The sequence below is a fragment of the Numida meleagris genome, chromosome 18 (assembly GCF_002078875.1).
Source record: "Numida meleagris isolate 19003 breed g44 Domestic line chromosome 18, NumMel1.0, whole genome shotgun sequence".
NCBI classification, from domain to species: Eukaryota; Metazoa; Chordata; class Aves; order Galliformes; family Numididae; genus Numida; species Numida meleagris.
Window position 1 is genome coordinate 5,896,222 of NC_034426.1, and position 17,596 is coordinate 5,913,817.

General features: G+C 59.5%; 3 protein-coding genes across 7 annotated transcripts in view; 2 read left to right on the forward strand and 1 right to left on the reverse strand.

Annotated features, from left to right (window-relative positions):
- On the reverse strand, positions 803–3,220 carry TLCD1 (TLC domain containing 1). Of its 2 annotated transcripts, none has more exons than XM_021415790.1 (4): positions 2,919–3,220; positions 2,051–2,133; positions 1,834–1,916; positions 803–1,507 (listed from the first exon to the last, which is right to left on the reverse strand). In XM_021415790.1, exons 1-4 carry the CDS (start codon positions 3,083–3,085, stop codon positions 1,112–1,114), a joined length of 729 nt encoding a protein of 242 aa, XP_021271465.1. In that variant the 5' UTR covers positions 3,086–3,220; the 3' UTR covers positions 803–1,111. The 2 variants fall into 2 exon arrangements, with proteins under 2 accessions (XP_021271465.1, XP_021271464.1); XM_021415789.1 differs by lacking the exon at positions 2,919–3,220 and adding an exon at positions 2,311–2,551.
- On the forward strand, positions 1,802–14,188 carry NEK8 (NIMA related kinase 8). Of its 4 annotated transcripts, none has more exons than XM_021415788.1 (15): positions 1,802–1,923; positions 4,367–4,572; positions 5,589–5,821; positions 6,159–6,290; positions 6,483–6,691; positions 7,087–7,166; positions 7,751–7,932; positions 8,028–8,178; positions 9,177–9,253; positions 10,413–10,530; positions 10,766–10,916; positions 11,117–11,280; positions 11,488–11,646; positions 11,720–11,878; positions 13,128–14,188. In XM_021415788.1, the coding sequence occupies exons 2-15, from the start codon at positions 4,437–4,439 to the stop codon at positions 13,154–13,156; spliced, it is 1,980 nt and encodes a 659-aa protein (XP_021271463.1). In that variant the 5' UTR covers positions 1,802–1,923; positions 4,367–4,436; the 3' UTR covers positions 13,157–14,188. The 4 variants fall into 4 exon arrangements, with proteins under 4 accessions (XP_021271463.1, XP_021271459.1, XP_021271462.1 ...); XM_021415784.1 differs by lacking the exon at positions 1,802–1,923 and adding an exon at positions 3,533–3,630; XM_021415787.1 differs by lacking the exon at positions 1,802–1,923 and adding an exon at positions 3,826–3,986.
- Positions 17,367–17,596, forward strand: part of TRAF4 (TNF receptor associated factor 4) — a 4,402-nt gene continuing 4,172 nt past the window's right edge. Inside the window, exon 1 of the mRNA XM_021415791.1 lies at positions 17,367–17,579. Coding sequence (XP_021271466.1) covers positions 17,437–17,579 — 143 coding nt within the window. The 5' untranslated portion in view covers positions 17,367–17,436. The remainder of the gene's footprint in view (positions 17,580–17,596) is intronic.

Genomic DNA, 17,596 nt, shown 5'->3' on the forward strand with positions numbered 1-17,596 from the left:
GGCAGGGTGAGTCCCTGCTGCTTCCACTTGATCTGCAGCTCTACGTCCACCTGAGCTGGGGGTGGTGTGGGTAAGCACTGATCCTGCCCTGGAGCAGGGGTTGGGTAGGAGTCCCTCTAAGCCCTGCTGCTTATGTCAGTCCAGGGTGATCCTGGAGCTGTCGCATCAGCAGGATTTGCCTTCCTAGCACTCTGGTGCTTCACAGGATGGGCTGGACCAGCTCTGGCCCCGTTGCCTTAGAGAGCTCAACCCTGGTTGTTAGAGGGGTGGCTGCTGCCGCAGTCCGTCTGGTGTGCTCATAGGGGGCTGGAGCTGCACAGTGCTGGTGATGGCAGCCCCGGGGGATTGAGTGTGCAGCAATCTTCCAGGAAGAGCTGTGGCCTTACACAGCTTTCCCATGCCAGCTCCACTTCACGTGGCTGCTGGGTGAGTCATGCAGCCCAGCCAGGCTCCCCGCCGCCAGCCCAGAGACAGGCGGGTCGGGGACTGCAGCGGGGCTCCCACCGCTCCTGCTGCCCTCATCTCTGCCCCGTGTCCCCTCACCTGTTCCTTGCACAGCCCCGGGGCTGAGGGATGCCAAGCATTGAGGGGTCCCTGAAAAAATAAATGAACAGAGAGGGATTGGTCTGTGGGAGACTGAGCGCAGCGCTAGGACCAAGCATCCCCGTGGGCTCCCTAAACCCAAGTGAACTGCAGAACTGCACCCTCCCCGGGGAGCGGGGGCACGTCCTTTCCATGTCCCCATCTCGTCATCCTCCCCTTGGCACCGCTCTACCCCACACAAGAGCCAGCTGAGGCGTGCTGCGGCAGCAGTAACCAGACCCATTTAATGCACAGAACACCCAGCGCCGCCACGGGTGAGGCTCAGCCCTTCCCTCGCAGACGCCCCTGGCCGTGCTGGCGTGGAAGCCGGCTTGGGCTGCTCCTCCGCTGGCTGTGCCCCCAGCTTTGGTGGCACCCCCGTGGCTCGGCGAGGCTGTCGGGCTGGTTCCAGCGGGGTAGCGCTTACAGGCAGCAGAGCGGGTGAACGCAGGGCCCGCGGCCGAGGAGCGAGCCCTAAGGCACATAGAGCAGGTACGGAGAGCCCCGGTCCCCAGCGCGCGCGGCTCACTCAGTCAATGAGGAACTTCTCGCCATCCACGTCTCTCCCCGCGGATCCCTTACGCAGGGAGGGGAAGAAATCGGAGCGGAGGAGGCGGGAGAAGTACATGAGGATCATGGCGTCGAGCAGCAGGAGGTTGGCCATCAGGAAGGCGCCCTGGCCCTGCACCTCCACGTAGCGCACGAAGTACCAGGTGAGGTACGCCTGGGGCGCCAGGCGGAAGGCGAAGTACATCACCAGGTTGACGTACTTGTTGGCCTCGTAGAGCGCCGGGGAAGGCACGTTGCTCATCTTCAGCAGCATGCGGATGGTGAGGAAGATGTTGCTCACCTCCACCAGCAGCAGAAGCATCGCCGCCACCAGGAAGCGGCCCGTGATGATGAGTGAGACGAAGGCAGAGATGGCCTGCGGAGGGGGGGGGGGGGGGAGGCACAGTGAGGTCAGCACCCCACACCCTGCACAGCCCTCCCCGTGAGATCCTATAACCCTTACAGCACCCAAACCAAGGGAAGCCAATCCCACGAGCTGCTTCCCCGAGGACCGATGGTGCTGGGAAGCTCTGCCCTCGCAGCCTGGCTGTCTCCGGGCGCTGGCAGCCGTCCTGCCTGCTGCCTGCACAACCCACCTGGCAGGCAGGGCGAGGCGTGGGCAGGGCTCCGGGCTGGCTGAGCCCTAAGGTGGCATGTCACCTCCCCGCAGGGCAGCGTCACCTTCCCTACAGCCGCACTCACCATGGCGTGGTGCACCAGGTACTCCCAGGACGAGCGGGACTGCTGGTTGAAGATGATGTCGAGGCTGTCGTGGATGAAGTAGCCTGCAAGGTAAGAGAAGAGCGGGAGTGGGAAGGGGGAGCGGGAGGGACTCGAGGTGCCTGCAGGGAGAGCCGTGCCCAGGGAGGTCCCTCCCGCTGACGGAGGCACAGAGGCCCTGGAGCAAGCGAGCGCTCACCTGAGGAGAAGCAGACCAGCAGGTGCCCTGAGACGCTGTACCCGTCCTGGATGTCGGAGAGCAGCTCCGGGGACTGCCAAAGGCTGCGGGGAGGGAAATGGGGTGAGGCCGAGCGCTGCTGTCGGGATTCATCCCTAGGACCCCAATCCCGCCACGGTGCCCGAGAGGGAAGCAGGGCGTTCTGCACTCTCGGGGTGCGGGAGAGCTGCGCTTGGGCTGCCCGCGGTATCACCCCCCGGGCCCGCACCCACCCCCGGTACCTGAGTAGGGCCCACAGCCCGGCGAGCACGGAATGTGCGAAGGAAACGAGGAGGTTCCTCCAACGCCAAACCCGCCCGGGTCGGCTCCTCACGGCAGCGGGTCGGGGCAGGGCCAGGGCCGCCCGCCTCAGCGCCCCGAACAACGCCACGCTGCCGCCCACCAGCGCGGCCGACGGCGCCCGCCAGCCCGGGCCCATCGCGCCCAGCTCCGGGGCACGGCGCGGGGCGCGCGGCGGCGCGGCTTGCCGGGCGCGGGGCGGGGCCGCCAGGGGGCGTGGCTACACGAAAGGGGCGTGGCCTCACGGCGGACACGCCCATCGCAGTGCTGCGCATGCGCTTGGGAATTGCGCGCGTGTGTGGGCAAGTGGTGCTGCACACGCGTGTGCAAGGCGGGGGTAGCACGCACGGTGTTTAAGTGTTAGGGGTGCATGCTGAGCATTGCTCATATGCATGCTGAAGGTGTTTGCGGCGTCTGTGCAGGGCATTGCACAAGTGTGTGTGCAAACCGGGCGTTGCACGTGGGGATTTTAAGCGTTGTGCGTGCATGCTGGATGTTGCTCAGGTGTATATGGAGCACTACTGGGTAGTTTGTAGTGGGCACTACTCACCTGTGTGTATGCACTGGGCATTGCATGTCCATGCTGAGCATTGCATACCCATGCAAAGCATCGCATGCACCCACACCACATATCGCACTGGGATGCTGACTGCAGATGTGCACTGGGTGCTGTTGCACGTAGTGGCGATGAGTGCTGCTTGTGTGTGCACACGGCATCGTACCTGCACGCTATGGGTATGGCACGCGCGTGTTCCAGGCATTGCACGTGGGGGGGGCACTGTGTGTGCCAGGCATTGCCCGAGTGCTGGGCACTGCACGTGTGCAACGTGCAGCTGGCGTGGGCCCTGCTCCTGCCCCAGGCGCTGTGTGCATGCCCTGGGTGCCGCCTCAGGGCCCCCCGCGAGCAGAGCTGGGTGTCGCTAGGTGGCAGCATGGCCCCGTGGCATGGCCGGGGGTGGCAGCGCTGTCCTCGTCCCCCTCCGTGGAGCAGCCGCCCCCCGTGCGCGGCCCTATAGCTGCCCCGCTCCCGGGGCTGTAGAGCCGGGCCCCGCTGCGGGCACGGAGCTGAAGGGGCTCCGCCCACTCCCTCCCGTTCTGGGCTGACCCCGCGCGGGGTCTCGGCCTCGGGGAGGCCCCCAGGGCAGCGCCCGCCTCCCATTGTCCCCAGTCATCCCAGGAATGTGGGGAGAAGCTGGGAACGGAGCCAGGGCTTCGGCCTCGTTCCTGCTCACACCCAAAGCGCTGAACAGAGAGCCCCGGGGGTAGGCACCTCTCTCTGCTGCCCTGGGCCCCCACCCCACACAGCCCTGGGGCCCCGCTCCCAGCTCCGTGCTGGCCCTAGCCCCGGCAGCTCGCTCGCTGCGTTCGCCGCAGGGCTGCGGGTGACAGATTAACTCCCCTCGCCCTTGAGGTGGGGCTGAAGAGGGGCCGCGGCCCCCGCAGACCCTGCAAAACACTGGGGGGAGGGGCGGACGCGGGATGAGGTATTTTGTCCCCCCGCGGCCACCGTAGCGGAACCCGGAAGTGTCTCCATGGAGACGGGGGGAGCCTGGGCCTAAGCTGAGGGAGCGATGGAGAAATACGAACGGATCCGGGTGGTGGGGAGAGGAGCCTTCGGGTGAGGGCTGCCCCACGGAGCACCGGGCATGGTGGCTCGTGGGAGGGGGGGGCGGGCCTTGTTACTCTTGGGGGAGGGGGAGCGGCGCCGGGCCTGTGGCACCCCGGGGTGAGAGGCGCAGGCCCTGTTACCATGGCAACGGGGGGCCTGGGCCTTGTTGCTGTGGCAACGCGAAGGTCAGCCGCTGTGTGGCACCCTGGGGTGGGGGCCTGGCCTCGGCTGTTGCCGTGGTGATGGAGGGGGGGTGGGGGGCACGATACCCTTACCCTAGGATGGTAACAGGCTCTGTTACTATGGTGACACGGAGAGACGGGGGCCATGCATCACCCAGGGGTGGTGGCCAGGCCCCGTCCCTCCCCACTGAGGCCCTGTCCCCGCAGCATCGTGCACCTGTGCCTGCGCAAGGCCGACCAGAAGCTGGTCATCCTGAAGCAGATCCCGGTGGAGCAGATGAGCAAGGACGAGCGGCTGGCAGCGCAGAACGAGTGCCAGGTCCTCAAGCTGCTCAGCCACCCCAATGTCATCGAGTACTACGAGAACTTCCTGGAGGACAAGGCTCTCATGATTGCCATGGAATATGCTCCAGGTGGGCCTGGTGCACCCCTCAAACCTGACACTGGTTCCTCAGCAGGTCCAGGGGATGCCAGGCATTCATCTCTCTATGGGTCAGGCTGCTGTGGCTCCACACTGTGCTCTGTGTCCCCAGAGATTCAAAATAAGGCTCTCTTGAGCAGATGTGGCCATTGTATACTTTTTGGAGAAAAGTTTCTATGGGTCCTGGTGGGCATCAAGTTGCCCATGAACCAGGTGACTGAGCACGGGTGCAGGCAACCCAGAGAGGTGATGGAGTCCCTTTCCCTGGAGCTACTCAAAGACATCTGGGCAGTTGACTCTAGGTGGCCCTGACTGAGCAGGAGGATGGACCTGATGATCTCCAGAGGGCCTTGCCAATCTCAGCTATTCTGTGGTTTTATGCTTTGTGGCTTGTGCCTACTCCTAACAGAAATGGAAAGATTTCTGACACACCTGCTGCCATCCACCCTTGGTTTAGGTTTCACTTGTTTGTCAGCTCTTGGCCATGCTGTCAGTCCCACAGCTCTGTGTGGGAAGGTGCGATTTCTGATTAGATTTGCTATGGAGTTTAAGATTAACTCAACATTTGCATGAGGGTTTGTTAAAAGTTTCACAGGAGACCTTCATCTAGACCTACCCTTCTTGACAGGGGCCTCTCAGTGCCACGTGGCCTCTCGGACTGCAAGAATTCTCTTCTGCAGAACAGGCTTATCTTGTTCTGCCATCAAGGTTTGTGTCCTGACAGGGCTCCAGGAGCTGTAATTTTAGTGTTCCTTTTTCCTGCTGCCTTTGACAATATGTCAGCAGCAACTTCTCTCTCGCTGTTTCTTCGTCCCACCAACTGTGCTGCCATTGTTCTCTGCATAGTCCCAGGAGCACTGGAAGACATGCTCTCTGTCCCACCATGACATGCTCTTTCCCGTGCACTTGGCATGTTAAGATGCTACAGCTAAATCCCTTGATTTTAGGCTGAGATTGTGCTGCCCTGTGCAGCCACCCTTGCTGATATCCCTTTGTTGTTCTTTGCAGGGGGCACGCTGGCGGAGTTTATTCATAAACGCTGTAACTCCTTGCTGGATGAGGACACCATCCTACACTTCTTCGTGCAGATCCTCCTGGCTCTTCACCATGTGCATACCAAGCAGATCCTGCACCGTGACCTGAAGACTCAGAACATCCTCTTGGACAAGCATCGCATGATTGTCAAGATCGGAGACTTCGGCATTTCCAAAATCTTGAGCAGCAAGAGTAAAGCCTACACGGTGGGTGGCCCTGCTTTGCAGGGGAGCTACTTACCGCCATGGCAGCAGGCTGGAAACACTGGTCTTGGCTCCATGATAGTCTCTGGAAAGCTGCTGTGGGCAGCAAGGTTGAAGGTGGCATACTCACAGTAGGCTACACCTGTGTAACACAGTGCTGCTTTGTTCCTGAGGCCTCCAGAAAGGCAAATCCTCATGGTTTTTACTGAGACTGTTAGCCAAACAAACACCCAGCTCCCCTAAGCTTTGATTGGTAGCACTCCGGGCTATAAACTGAGCCTTTTTCTTTCCCTCTTCTTATCTTCCACGGCTTCATGGTACATTTATCTGTCTCGTCTAGGTTGTGGGAACTCCATGCTACATCTCCCCAGAGCTCTGTGAGGGGAAGCCTTACAACCAGAAGAGTGATATCTGGGCTTTGGGCTGTGTACTCTATGAACTTGCCAGCCTCAAGAAGGCTTTTGAAGCTGCGGTAAGACAGATGGAGTTTGCACGTAGTACAGAGAGCCATGGTCTCTTACAGAGATGAAAATACATGCTTGGATCGCTCTTCTCTCTGAGCCTGAAGGTGTCAAGGCAGAGGGCAGCACTGAAGAGATCTTGCTCCTTGGCCTTGCTTCTGATTTCCCACTCACTGTATGTCTCTCTTTTGTTTTCTGTTCAGAATCTTCCTGCCTTAGTACTGAAGATCATGAGCGGGACATTTGCCCCAATATCAGATAGATACAGCCCTGACTTGCGCCAGCTCATCCTTAGCATGCTGAACCTGGATCCTTCCAAGCGGCCTCAGCTGAATGAGATTATGGCCCAGGCCATCTGCATTCGCCCCCTTTTGAACCTCTACACTGATGTAGGAAGCGTTAAAATGAGAAGGCAAGTGATACTGCCATGCTTGTGTCCCTTGGGAGGGACTGCCACGGCTCACAACGCATCAGGCCAGCTCACTGTCTATCTTAGAAGCTCCAAAGAGAGTCTTGACCCTGTGCTGTGTTACCAAATGTGCAGCTGCTGCAAGCTAAGCCTGGCCCTGTGGCTTGTGGCTGCAGCAGGTGTGGGCAGCAGTAACTGCAAATGGAGAGTTGTGAGCTCAGGGGGAAGAAAAATGACACCAACTTCCCTTTCTCAGGTGGTTTAAAACACCTGCCAAAGGCAGTTCTGTGAACTAGTCAGCTGTGGCTTCTGCTGTAGCTCTACCCAGTCCTGTGATGAAGGGCTTTGCAGGACCTCTGGGCTGAGCTGACAGTAAGGAATGGATTTTGGTTTGGCAGGCCTGAAAAGCCCTTGGCTCCGGTGCAAACAGTGACACACAGCCGGACGGGGGGACGAGTGAGCAGTGCCAGGCCGAGGGGTGAGTGCTGGCACAGGGCCTTCAACACAACCCCCATTTAGAAGGACCCTCTCCCTTGGATGTTAGGGAGTTGGAGAGGCATTTGAGCCTCTGGAGAGAAGAAGCTGAGAAATATTACCTTCCATGAGCACTGGAGGAGCCCACAGGGACCTCAGATCTGGGGACCAAGCAGCAGCTGGTCCAGAGAGGCAGTTTCTCCAGCTGCCTCTTTGAGGTTTTGACCCCTTGAATCAAGTTTCTGCAGCTTCTACTGTAAAGGCTGGGAACCAGCTAAGGGGGGTGCTAAGGGAGAATATCTCCGTGCATGGCAGTGCAGCTGGCACTGGTTAACAATTAGCTAGAGCCGTGGTATTGCTGCTCCCCTCAGTTCTAGGATAAAATACAAGGAACTGTTCCCACGTGTTTCCTCAGCCCTGGCAGTGAGCTCCCCAGCAGCCCCGTGCCAGCCTTGGACCAGTGCTCTGAGCTGGCCTGACCCTGCTGGTGGCCTGGCAGCTGTGCTGGCACCCAGCTGGCTGGTGGCTTTCTCCTTCTGTGGGAGGAAAGTCAGGAATCCACTCTGATGATTTCTGTTTGACCTGCAGGTGTTCGAGGTGGCTCGGCCAGGACAGGCATCCCTCCTCCCCTGTCATCCATCTACACCTGGGGCAGCGGGATCACCACCCCACTCCGCCTGCCCATGCTTAACACCGAAGTGGTGCAGGTGTCTGCTGGCAGGACACAGAAGGCTGGGGTCACCAAATCCGGGCGGCTCATCATGTGGGAAGTGAGTAACGGGAAACACGGGGCCGGCAGCTTAGTTCTCGCAGGCAGCCCTTGCTGCACAGAGGCACAGGAACTGATCTGGTTTCTCTCCTCCAGGCTCCCCCGATGGGCACTGCAGGAGGCCCTTCTCTGCCAGGAGCCACCGAGCAGCTGCAGCCTCAGTTTGTGTCCCGCTTTCTGGAGGGCCAGTCTGGTGTGACCATCAAACACGTGTCCTGCGGTGATCTCTTCACTGCCTGCCTCACAGGTGAGCTGCTGCCTTGAGCTTTCACCTGGAGAAGTCGTGGAGATGGCTTACAAATGCAGTGTGACGGTCTGGGATGCCTGCTTGGAGAGGGACCCAGGAGGTGCACTGGGCTGGGGTGAAGTGAAGACCTCTGCGGCCTGCAGGCATGATGCCATGCTGGTCAGCTGGGTCACAAAGGTCAGTCTGGTACAGGGAAGGCAACAGACACCTTCTGTTTCTTGTCCTGCTAGCCATGGTGTCACTTGAAGCCACAATTGGCTTGCACAGTGGGGCCTGCAGTGCAAGGAATGTTTGGGAAGCTCAGCCTTTCTCTGTCACATACTCTGTGAGTGTGACACGAGCGGTGATTAATGGTGACTGGCACTGCAGCAAGAAGGCAGCATGAATGGGGGCCTGTGAGCTCCTGCAGGGCTGGTTGACCTCTGCTGCAGGAAGGCAGGGTCTGAAGCCCTTGGTGAGTGGGCCAGAAGGCATGCTGGCTGGGAGCAAAGCATGTACACCAGCCCTAGGCTGTGTTTGGGGAGCAAAGCCCTTCCAGCGATCCTCTGGGAGCACTGTTTGCCCTTCTGCTGGAGGTCAGGGCAGTAAATGACAAATATGCAGATGGCAAACTTCATAGGTGTGCGTTTGTCCTTCCTCTGCGTGGTGTTTCCTGCCACTGCTCTGCTGGACGGCTGCTTGGTGAGCGGCCCTGTGTGGTTTAGCACCTTGACAGACTGCGGAGTTAGCAGCTCCTGCGTACACAGCTGCCATAATGTTATCACAGCGCATTCCTGTTATCATCTGATGTTTGTTTGGTGAGCTGCCGTGGCGCATCGAGGCCGCTGCTCTCTGGAAGTTTGCTGAAGGCCTTGGGGGGGGGGGGGGCCCATCACGTTATGAGTCACAGTGGGTCCAGGCAGAGCCTGTCCTGAGATCCATGGCCAGCCCTGGGGGCTGTGTGCGCCTTGCGGGGTGTCACGTGTTGCCAGTAACATGACTTCTTTCTGCCTTTCCAGACAGGGGGATAATCATGACTTTCGGCAGCGGCAGTAACGGCTGTTTAGGGCACGGAAACTTCACGGATGTAAGCCAGGTTTGTTGTGAGGGTGCTGGGCATGCTGCTCCCCCAGGGTTAGAGGATGGATCGTGCTTTATCCGCCACGTGAGGCGGCTCATCCCAGCTCCAGGGGTGTGCATCCCAGGCGTGCTCTGGCATCTGACCCCCTCCCCCTCCTCTCCCTGTCACTGCGGGTTTTAAAAGGCCCAACCTGCCTCTCTCTTTCTCTCCCCCCCCCCCCCCCCTACACAATGATCCCTTTGAGTGTGGGGGAAGTCAAGAGCTGCCTTGTGGTTGCTGTTGGCAGGCTCCCAGCTTGGAGCCTGCCTCCAATCACACACCTGCCTGCTTCACTCTTGGCCTGCAGCTGCCGGGGTTCACTGAGAAAAGTTATTTTTCAAAAGAGCCAGTATTTAAAGAAGAGCTGCGTGCTTCCGATTGGCTCGGAGCTGTGGGGCTGAGAGCCCTTTGCTCCTTTCCAGCTTCTTCCTCTCCTGCCTTCGGATGTGGCAGCAGCCAATGGCTGCCAGCCGAGCTCAGGGACTGGTGCCATTTGTTTCTGTGGTCAGCTGGCTCATTTGTGCCTGCTCTGTCCAGAGCAGCTCAGTGTTTATTGCTGGGGGACACCAACTGGGAGCTGCAGCCAAATCCCAGCAAACGGTGCTTTTCACTTGAAGAAGATAATGAGATTGAGGCTCGATGTGGCGAGGTGTCAGATTTAACAGCAGGTCACAGCAGGGGCTGGGCGAAATGTGCAGATCCTGGTCTCTCCACGCCCTAACGAATATATAGCCTGTGGCTCACAGCTCCTCCGCACGAGAGGAGCCAAATGCATCCTGCACCAAGCCCCTGCCTGCTCAGAGCGTGCGTTAACAGCCCCTGGCACTCCCCACATGGGCAGGGGGGCAAATCCCAACCCTTCAGCTCTCCAAAGCATCGTGCTGGCTGCTTTCTTCCGCCCCAGAGATGTTTGCATTATCTTTTGTGCTGCGTGCACGTAGACTAAAAAAAAAAAAAAAAAAAAAAAACCCTTTGAAGGCTGTTCAGAACAAAAAATTCTCTGGTGTTTGTGTTGGATGAAAACTGGGATGTTGCCAGTGCTGTGCTGCACTGGGGGGGGGCAGGGTGGGAGGGATGGGAGCAGGCGGGCTGGCTGGGAGGTCTCGGCTAACGGCTGCTGCTCTTCCCCTGCCAGCCCAAGATCGTGGAGGCCCTGCTGGGCTACGAGATGGTGCAGGTGGCCTGTGGTGCATCTCACGTCCTGGCAGTTTCCAACGAACGGGAGGTGTTTGCCTGGGGCAGGGGGGATAATGGTAAGAGATGTGTGCTTAGCAGAACAGGGTTTATGCTTTCCGTTGCCTGTTTCCACTCCTCCTCGCTGGCCCTGCTTGCCTGCAGTCTGCTCCAGATGTGCCAGGATAGGTGGGTGTGGGCAAGTTGCTGCTGCTTTACTGTAGATCAGGTCCCTGTGCTTTGGGTTTTGCTGCCTTTTGTGGTGTCAGGTCCCAGACTGGGTTCTTGGAGGCAGCTTTGTGTTTCTCCTGCCAGGTCGGCTTGGGCTGGGTACCCTGGAGTGCCATAACTCCCCCCAGCAGGTAGCAGTGCCACCAGAGCACGAGGCTCACAGAGTCATCTGTGGCATCGATTCCTCCATGGTCCTCACAGTGAAGAACCAGATTCTTGCTTGTGGGAGCAACAGGTAGGAAAAATGAGGGTCTGTGAGAGCTCAGAGCCTGCCTGCGGCTTCCCCAGGTCCCTCCTGTGTCCCTCACTGAAGAGGGAGCAAGAGTCTAGCAGACATCTCTGTGAGATCCTGCTTGTTGCTGGTGGTGCAGTTATGCTAGGGCAAGATTTGATGCTGGATTCAGCCAGCTCTGAGCCGTGCTTTTTTCTTTGCAGGTGTAACAAGCTGGGCCTAGATCGGATCAGCTCAGCAGAGGAACCTTCCCCAGAGGACCAGGTAGAAGAGGCCACCGTGTTCACATGTGCCCAGTCAGCTCCCTTGAACCAAGAGCCAGTTGTGTGCGCTGACATTGGTACAGCACATTCAGCCGCAGTCACAGGTGCGTGCCCAGATCCCTGAGAGGAGACTGCATTTCTCTGTCCTCCTCCTGCCTCCCTTTCTTGTAGGTAGAGGCCTAAGAGAGGCTCAGTACACCCTGCTCCCAGTTTTGGAGCTCTGTGGAGCAGGATGCTCAGCATGATAGAGAGCAAAGGGGTTACTGTGCATCCTTGGGTGACATAGGGTTGTTTCTCTCATCTCTCATCAGCTTCTGGACAGTGTTACACCTTTGGGAGCAACCAACACGGGCAGCTGGGCACCAACTCCTGCCGCAACAGTCGCGTGCCCCACCTGGTCGTGGGGCTCCAGGCCATGAAGGTCACTGTGGTGGCTTGTGGGGATGCCTTCACTGTGGCCATTGGAGCAGGTGAGGCTGAAGCTCCCAAGTCCTGGTGAGGACTGCAGGAGCTGTGCGTGCAGCAAGCTCTGTCCCTCTGCAGACGGCGAGGTGTGCACGTGGGGGAAAGGAGCCAGGGGACGCTTGGGCAGGAAGGATGAGGAAACGGGAACGCCGAGGCCTGTGCAGCTGGAGGAGACGCATCCATATGTGGTGACCTCCGTAGCCTGCTGCCATGGGAACACACTGCTGGCTGTAAAGCGTGAGTAGGGGCTTTGCTACTGAGATTCCTGCTCTGAGGTCCCAGCCAGACACGATGCCTTGAGATGCTGTACCGAGTAACCCTGGCATATAAGCTATGTATTATTCTAGTCCATCTAGAGCTGTAGATGAACAGAAATAACTTAAAGCACATAAACATTTCCCTCTTCCACTGCACTGTCGGAGCAGAGAGGCAGACTTGCACACTCCCAAATAGGGGGGCTGGCCAGGATGCAGCTGGTGGGGAGCTGGCGCGCCGACGGTCCAGCGAGTAGCCAAAAAGAGCAGCTCTCTAATTGCTGCTGCTGAAATAGAAGCTGAGATTTGAGGCGTCATTTTGGCTGCTGGATCTCCGTTGTGGTTTGGAAAAGATAGCCATGGTTTTGTGGTTCCTCTCTGCTCGGGCCAAAAGCAGCATCCTTGCACGGTTAAAACGTGCCCATGGTGTGACCTGCCCTTCCGTTGCCTGAGAGTAAGATGGGAGCCTGGCCCAGACTGCTGGAGGGGCCTTTCTTCCTCCTCTGCTGGTCTGATTATGGCCTCAGCACTGGGCTGAGGGATTCCAGTCCCAGCCCACTTCAAGGAGGCTAATTACACCCCGCAGGGGAGGAGGCCCAGCTGACTGCCCCAGCACAGTGAAATTGGCCCTGCTGAGCTCTCACATGACATGTGCTGCCATGGAGGGGACAGGGAAAGGTCTTCGTGCGGGGCATTTGTTGTGGGAGTAAAAGTTCCTGCAGGAAGGCTGCAAGCTGCAGGCCCCTTCTGCTGCTGGAGTCATTCTGCAGCTGGGTTGTGGGCTCCCACCTGCAGCCCTGCAGGAGCAGGCTCCAAGTTCTCACTTTGGGCTTCCATGCAGCTCAGTCTGCCTGGAAACCTTTCCTGAGAGAGCCACGAGCTGGTGACACATTTGGTATTACTGCCACTTTTAGGTCCAAGTGGGAGCTGGGAGGGAGTGCTGGCACTGGGAGCTGCGCTCCACCTTTGGGGCTGCAGAGTGGTTTCCTCCCCTGTGGCCAGCACAGTTTGACTGGCTTGGACTGGTGCCCACTTTATCATGAGGCCACTGCTGCACCCTTTTCTCAACCCCGCTGCAAACACAGGCCTGGAGTAGCTGGGAGAAGCTGGAGAGGACTAGGGTGGTGCAAGCCTCGAGATATTTTCTTTCCTCCTGCTTGTGCTCTGTGTGTTTGTGCCACCACAGGGACAGGGATTGCATTGCTCGTCCCTTCTTGCCTTTTGTGTTTCAGCCGCCGTGGAAGAGTCACCGTCCCAGTGAGAGGGACAGCACCCAGCCTTGCCATTCAGCTGCAGGCTCCTCCTGCCGTGCCTGTCCCCAGATCCTGCTCCGCAGCAGGGAGCTCCTAACGATGGTTCCCCCAGAACCAGAGCTGCTCTCGTGGATCAGCGAGGTTCGCTGTGACCCTGAAGTGCCTGAGGACTGCTGTGCTGTGCTGGACTGCCAGTGTTCAGTGGCTCTCGCTGCTGGAATTGTGTTTGGGTGCAGAAGGGCTCTCCTGTGCCGTTGGTGATGAGCACAGAGGTTGTTTTTCTCTCTGGTTACAAGGCCCAGGCTGACAGCTCGGTGTCTGAGAGAGCTGTCAGCCTTTGCGCAGCACTGTCTGGAGTTACAGCCCCAGGCGCTGCGCCGGGTGACTAAGTGCAAACCTCTTTTCTAATTAGACAAGCCCGTCCTTTCCCATCCCCCCCCCCTTGAAGCAGTTTTGCCCATTTGTTGAGCTGTTCATCACGCTTCCAAGGGTCCTGGCCTGCACGGCTGCCCGAACCCGACACGAGCAGCATCTCGCTTGTGCAGCGCGGCCGCTCCCGAAGTGCTGCCCGGGGCTCTCCAATTACAGCCTCCCACAGCCCCAGGAGCCCAGCTGAGCATCCTCCAGCTGATGTTTGTCCTCGGGGCCCCTAAATCCTGCTGCCGCCTGGCTCCGGGCCGAGCTAGTGCAAGGCAGCAAGACACAGCGAGCGATTGTCTCTAATGGAAGCTTTTTAACCCAGCTCTCTACGGGGGGATGATGAGTTTCCACCAGGGATCCTTTCTGCAGGCAGGAGGGGGCACATCACCGTGCCGCAGACAGGAGTTACTTCTTTTAATCTCTAGAAGGGTCGTTTCCTTTCTCTCTTTTATTCCCCTCCACTCCCCCCCCCCTTTTTTTTTTTAAACTTACATCTGCCCTGGGCCATTTTCTGATGAGCTTCTGTCTCTGATCTGACATGGCAAATGCTTTTGCCTTTCACATCCATCTTTGTGCCGCTGCCAATCCGTTGTGTATAAAGTCAGTGCTTTCATAAGCTGGCTGAGATGGAATCTCTCTAATTATTTTTTGTGATCTTTTCCTGTCTTCAATGAGGGAAACCTCGCCGGGCTCTGCTAGGAGCCGGCCGATCCCTCCGTCACGTGGAAGGTAATGAATTTCAGCAGGTCTCCTGCTCTCTCTGCCTCCCAGGCTCTGGCTGGGAATGGAGCAGGTTCTGTCCGGCCGGGAAAGGCGTGTGCAGCCCTGGCCGCAGACACGGCCTCCCTCCTTGGCTCCTGCCTGGGTGGGTGAATGGGTTTTTCCCTGCCTCTTTGTTGCTGGTGGAGCTGCCTTTTCAGGTGGTTACACCCTGCTATCCCACGAAGCTGACGTGCGTTCAAAGGCTCTGCCAGTCCCTTGGCACTCTCCTTGTGCTCCAGCTTGTGGGGACGGTGCCGGTGGAGGGGAAGGTGTTCCCTGCTTCCAGCCCGACCTGGGTACCGGGATAACTGCAGGGCAGGGTGAAGCTGCCTCACAGCCCCTCTGGGCCCTGGTCTTTTCTCCTCGTGCTGAGCTGTGGGCAGCACCAGCTCTTACAGCACCGGTTCCCTCTTGGCTGCGCGGCCTTCAGCCTCTCCCGGGGCTCCCCACGCCATGTGCAAATAAATACACCCCAATAAGAGCAGGTTCCTGCTCCAGCCTCAGCGGGGCTGGCAGGTGCCTGGGCCACAAATCTCTGCCACCTTTTGCCTCGTCAGCAGCGGCATGGACGTGCCCCAGGGCTGCCAAAGTGGAGGTGAACCCCCTCTCCCCCCACAATGCGCTGGCACTGAGGGGTTGTTCTATGGCTTCGCAGTGCAGAGCCTGGGCTGGAGGTGGCACCAGCTCGGATATTGGCACCTTTCACCCCGGGGAAGGGGGAGAACCTGCGTGCTTGGTGCTGGGCTGGGGGTTTGCCCACCAAGGCTGCAGCCTTGGGGATTTCGCAGCCTGCCCTCTCCCTTCAGCTGTGGAGGCCGGCGAGATGATTTGAATAATTTAATACCGGGCTGTGACCGAGCCTGGCGAAAGGGTAAAGGAAACAAAGAGGCCCCCAGCCCCGAGCAACAATAGCTCTTGAAACGACAAGCCGAGGCACGTCCGTGTGCCGCAGGCAGCGAGCAGCCCCGGCAAATAGGCCAGTTGCATTCCTCACGTCTGCTGCTTTGTTTTCCCTACCAGAAGCTCCTGGTGAAAACTGCAGGGCTCAGAATCGGGGCTTCTCCCTTCTTACAGCCTTGTTTTGTCGCCGCTGGAAACAACTGGGAGAGGTCGGCTCTTCCTGCCGGCGGAGGAGCGAGGTGCTGGGGCCAGGGCCCCCGCTCCCGTCTTGTGCCCCCCCCTCCATCCCCAACCGGGGCCAGTCCTGTTCGTTTCCCCCCAGGAGAAGTGGGAGGGCCGGCCCCGGGGAGCCGCACGCAGGCAGGAGCCATGGGATGCTTGTTCCCGTGCCTGATAAGATTACACATCCCGCTGACCTCGGGCCGTTGCTGTCAGCAGGAAATAGCCCAAACCTCCCGCTGATCCCTGAGCTGATTTGATTTGGTTCTGGCACCCCTGTCTTGCTCCCAGCCCCGTTCCCACGAGGCTTTGCAGAACGGCGGCGTCTGCCCATCCTTCCTCTGCCCCAATGCGGGGAAAAAGTCCCCAAACCAGGGAGCCAGCCGGCCCCGCTCCTTTCCCCAGCCCTCCTTTCCAGCTCAGCTTTAGAAGCCAAAGCGTTGCTTTTCCATCCTCTGATTGATGCTAACCCAGACGCAGGGATGCTGCTGCAGGAAGCCCAGATGGGTTTGGGGACGGAGCTGTCACGGCGGACGGGCAGCATATTGCTTCTACAAAGGCAGCTGCCCTGCCCGGAGGTGGAGTGTCACCAGCGTGCGAGCCAAACGCCTGGCTGGCATGTCGAGGAGGGGACGGGGGGTTCATTAGGGAGAGGGGGAAATGAGGGGAGGGGAGGGGGTCTTTGTTTGCAGGGTCTGACACCTCCTTGCCGTCCTGCCGGCACCCCCAGGGCCTTCTGATGGCTTTGTCAGCTCCCGGCTAATTAGCCGAGATGCTCTTCGAGCGAGGTTAGAAAAGAGAGAGAGAAAAAAAAAATAATTGCAAACATCAAAGAGATGGAGCTAATACAGCCAAGGCGGGGGGGGGAAGCAGGACCCCACAGCCCCATATGGGCCGCGGGTCTGGGCCCTGCCCTGGGGCTCCGGGCAAACCCAGCTGGGACAAAGGCCGCACGGTGCCAGCTGGGAGGGCTGCACCCAGCGCCTGCCCCTGCTCTGCTGCTCTCCGTGCTGCCCCGCTGCTCTTTTGGCAGGCCGTGTTTCCAGGCTCTCGGGGTGCGGGTTAAAGCTGAGCTGCGCTTTGCTCGCCCTCGGGGTGCCCCGAAGCAGCGCGGTGTCACTGGGGACGGCCTCCCTCCCCAGGGCTGCCGTGGGGCTCGACTTGAAGGCAGAGCTGCACCGTGAGCTCGGTGAGTGACAAGCGGTAGAGGTCCCCCAGGAACCCCTCTCCTCTTCCTCCTCCTCCTCCTCCTCCTTCTCCACGTGCAAATGGAAATCTGCCAGCACGTTTGGCCGCGCCGCTGCTGCCCGACGCGGGGGCTGTGGGGGCTGAGCACGTGCTGGCAGCCGTCAGCTGGTGCTGCTCATTCATCCCTGGGGAAAACGGGCGAACGCTCCCATATGCTGCTCGGCTCTGAGAGGGCGAGGAGGGGGCTGAGACAGACCTGCCTTTATTCTGCGTCCCCTCCCACCTCGCCCCATTCCGTCTTGCCCTTGCCGCTCTATCTCATCTCATCCTCTCCCACTGCATCCTCCTCCACAACCCCCCAACCCATCCCATCTCGTCTCGCCCCATCCCACCCCACTCCGTCCCATTCCGTTTCACCCCGTCCCACTCCATCCTATACAGCTCTACAACCCCATCCCATCCCAGTTCATCCCATACAACCCCATCCCATCCCATTTCACCCCATCCCATCCCACCCCCCTCTATCCTATACAATCCCATCCCATCTCACCCCATCCCACCTCATCCCATACACCCCCATCCCGTCCCCACCATCCCATACGACCCCACCCCATCCAACCCCTCTATCCCCCCTAGGGCAGCCCCGGCCGCAGCCCCACTCGGTGCCCCCCGACCCCCGCGCTCTCCCCGCCCGCCGTGCGGGGCTCGGGGCGGTGTCGCTGCGGTTGTCACCGCCCCGGGGCGGAGCCGGCTCCGGGCTGCGGAGCGGTGCGCGGAGCGGGGCCGGGAGCGGGACGTGATGCCGGGCTACGACTACAAACTGCTGGAGCGGCCGCGGCGGAGGGTGCTGTGCCCGCTGTGCGGGAAGCCCATGCGGGAACCCGTGCGGGTCTCCACCTGCGGACACCGCTTCTGTGACACCTGCCTGCAGGAGTTCCTCAGGTGAGCACTCCCAACCC

Excerpts from the sequence above, each read along its gene's own strand:
- TLCD1 (XM_021415789.1), bottom strand. The coding sequence starts at position 2,507 with ATGGGCCCGGGCTGGCGGGCGCCGTCGGCCGCGCTGGTGGGCGGCAGC. Across the intron at positions 2,134-2,310 it reads GGGCTGTGGGCCCTACTCAG|CCTTTGGCAGTCCCCGGAGC; the intron begins GTACCGGGGGTG and ends CCCTCCCCGCAG. Across the intron at positions 1,917-2,050 it reads GCTGGTCTGCTTCTCCTCAG|GCTACTTCATCCACGACAGC; the intron begins GTGAGCGCTCGC and ends CTTACCTTGCAG.
- NEK8 (XM_021415784.1), top strand. The coding sequence starts at position 3,548 with ATGTGGGGAGAAGCTGGGAACGGAGCCAGGGCTTCGGCCTCGTTCCTG. Across the intron at positions 6,291-6,482 it reads AGAAGGCTTTTGAAGCTGCG|AATCTTCCTGCCTTAGTACT; the intron begins GTAAGACAGATG and ends TTTTCTGTTCAG. Across the intron at positions 10,917-11,116 it reads CTTGCTTGTGGGAGCAACAG|GTGTAACAAGCTGGGCCTAG; the intron begins GTAGGAAAAATG and ends TTTTCTTTGCAG.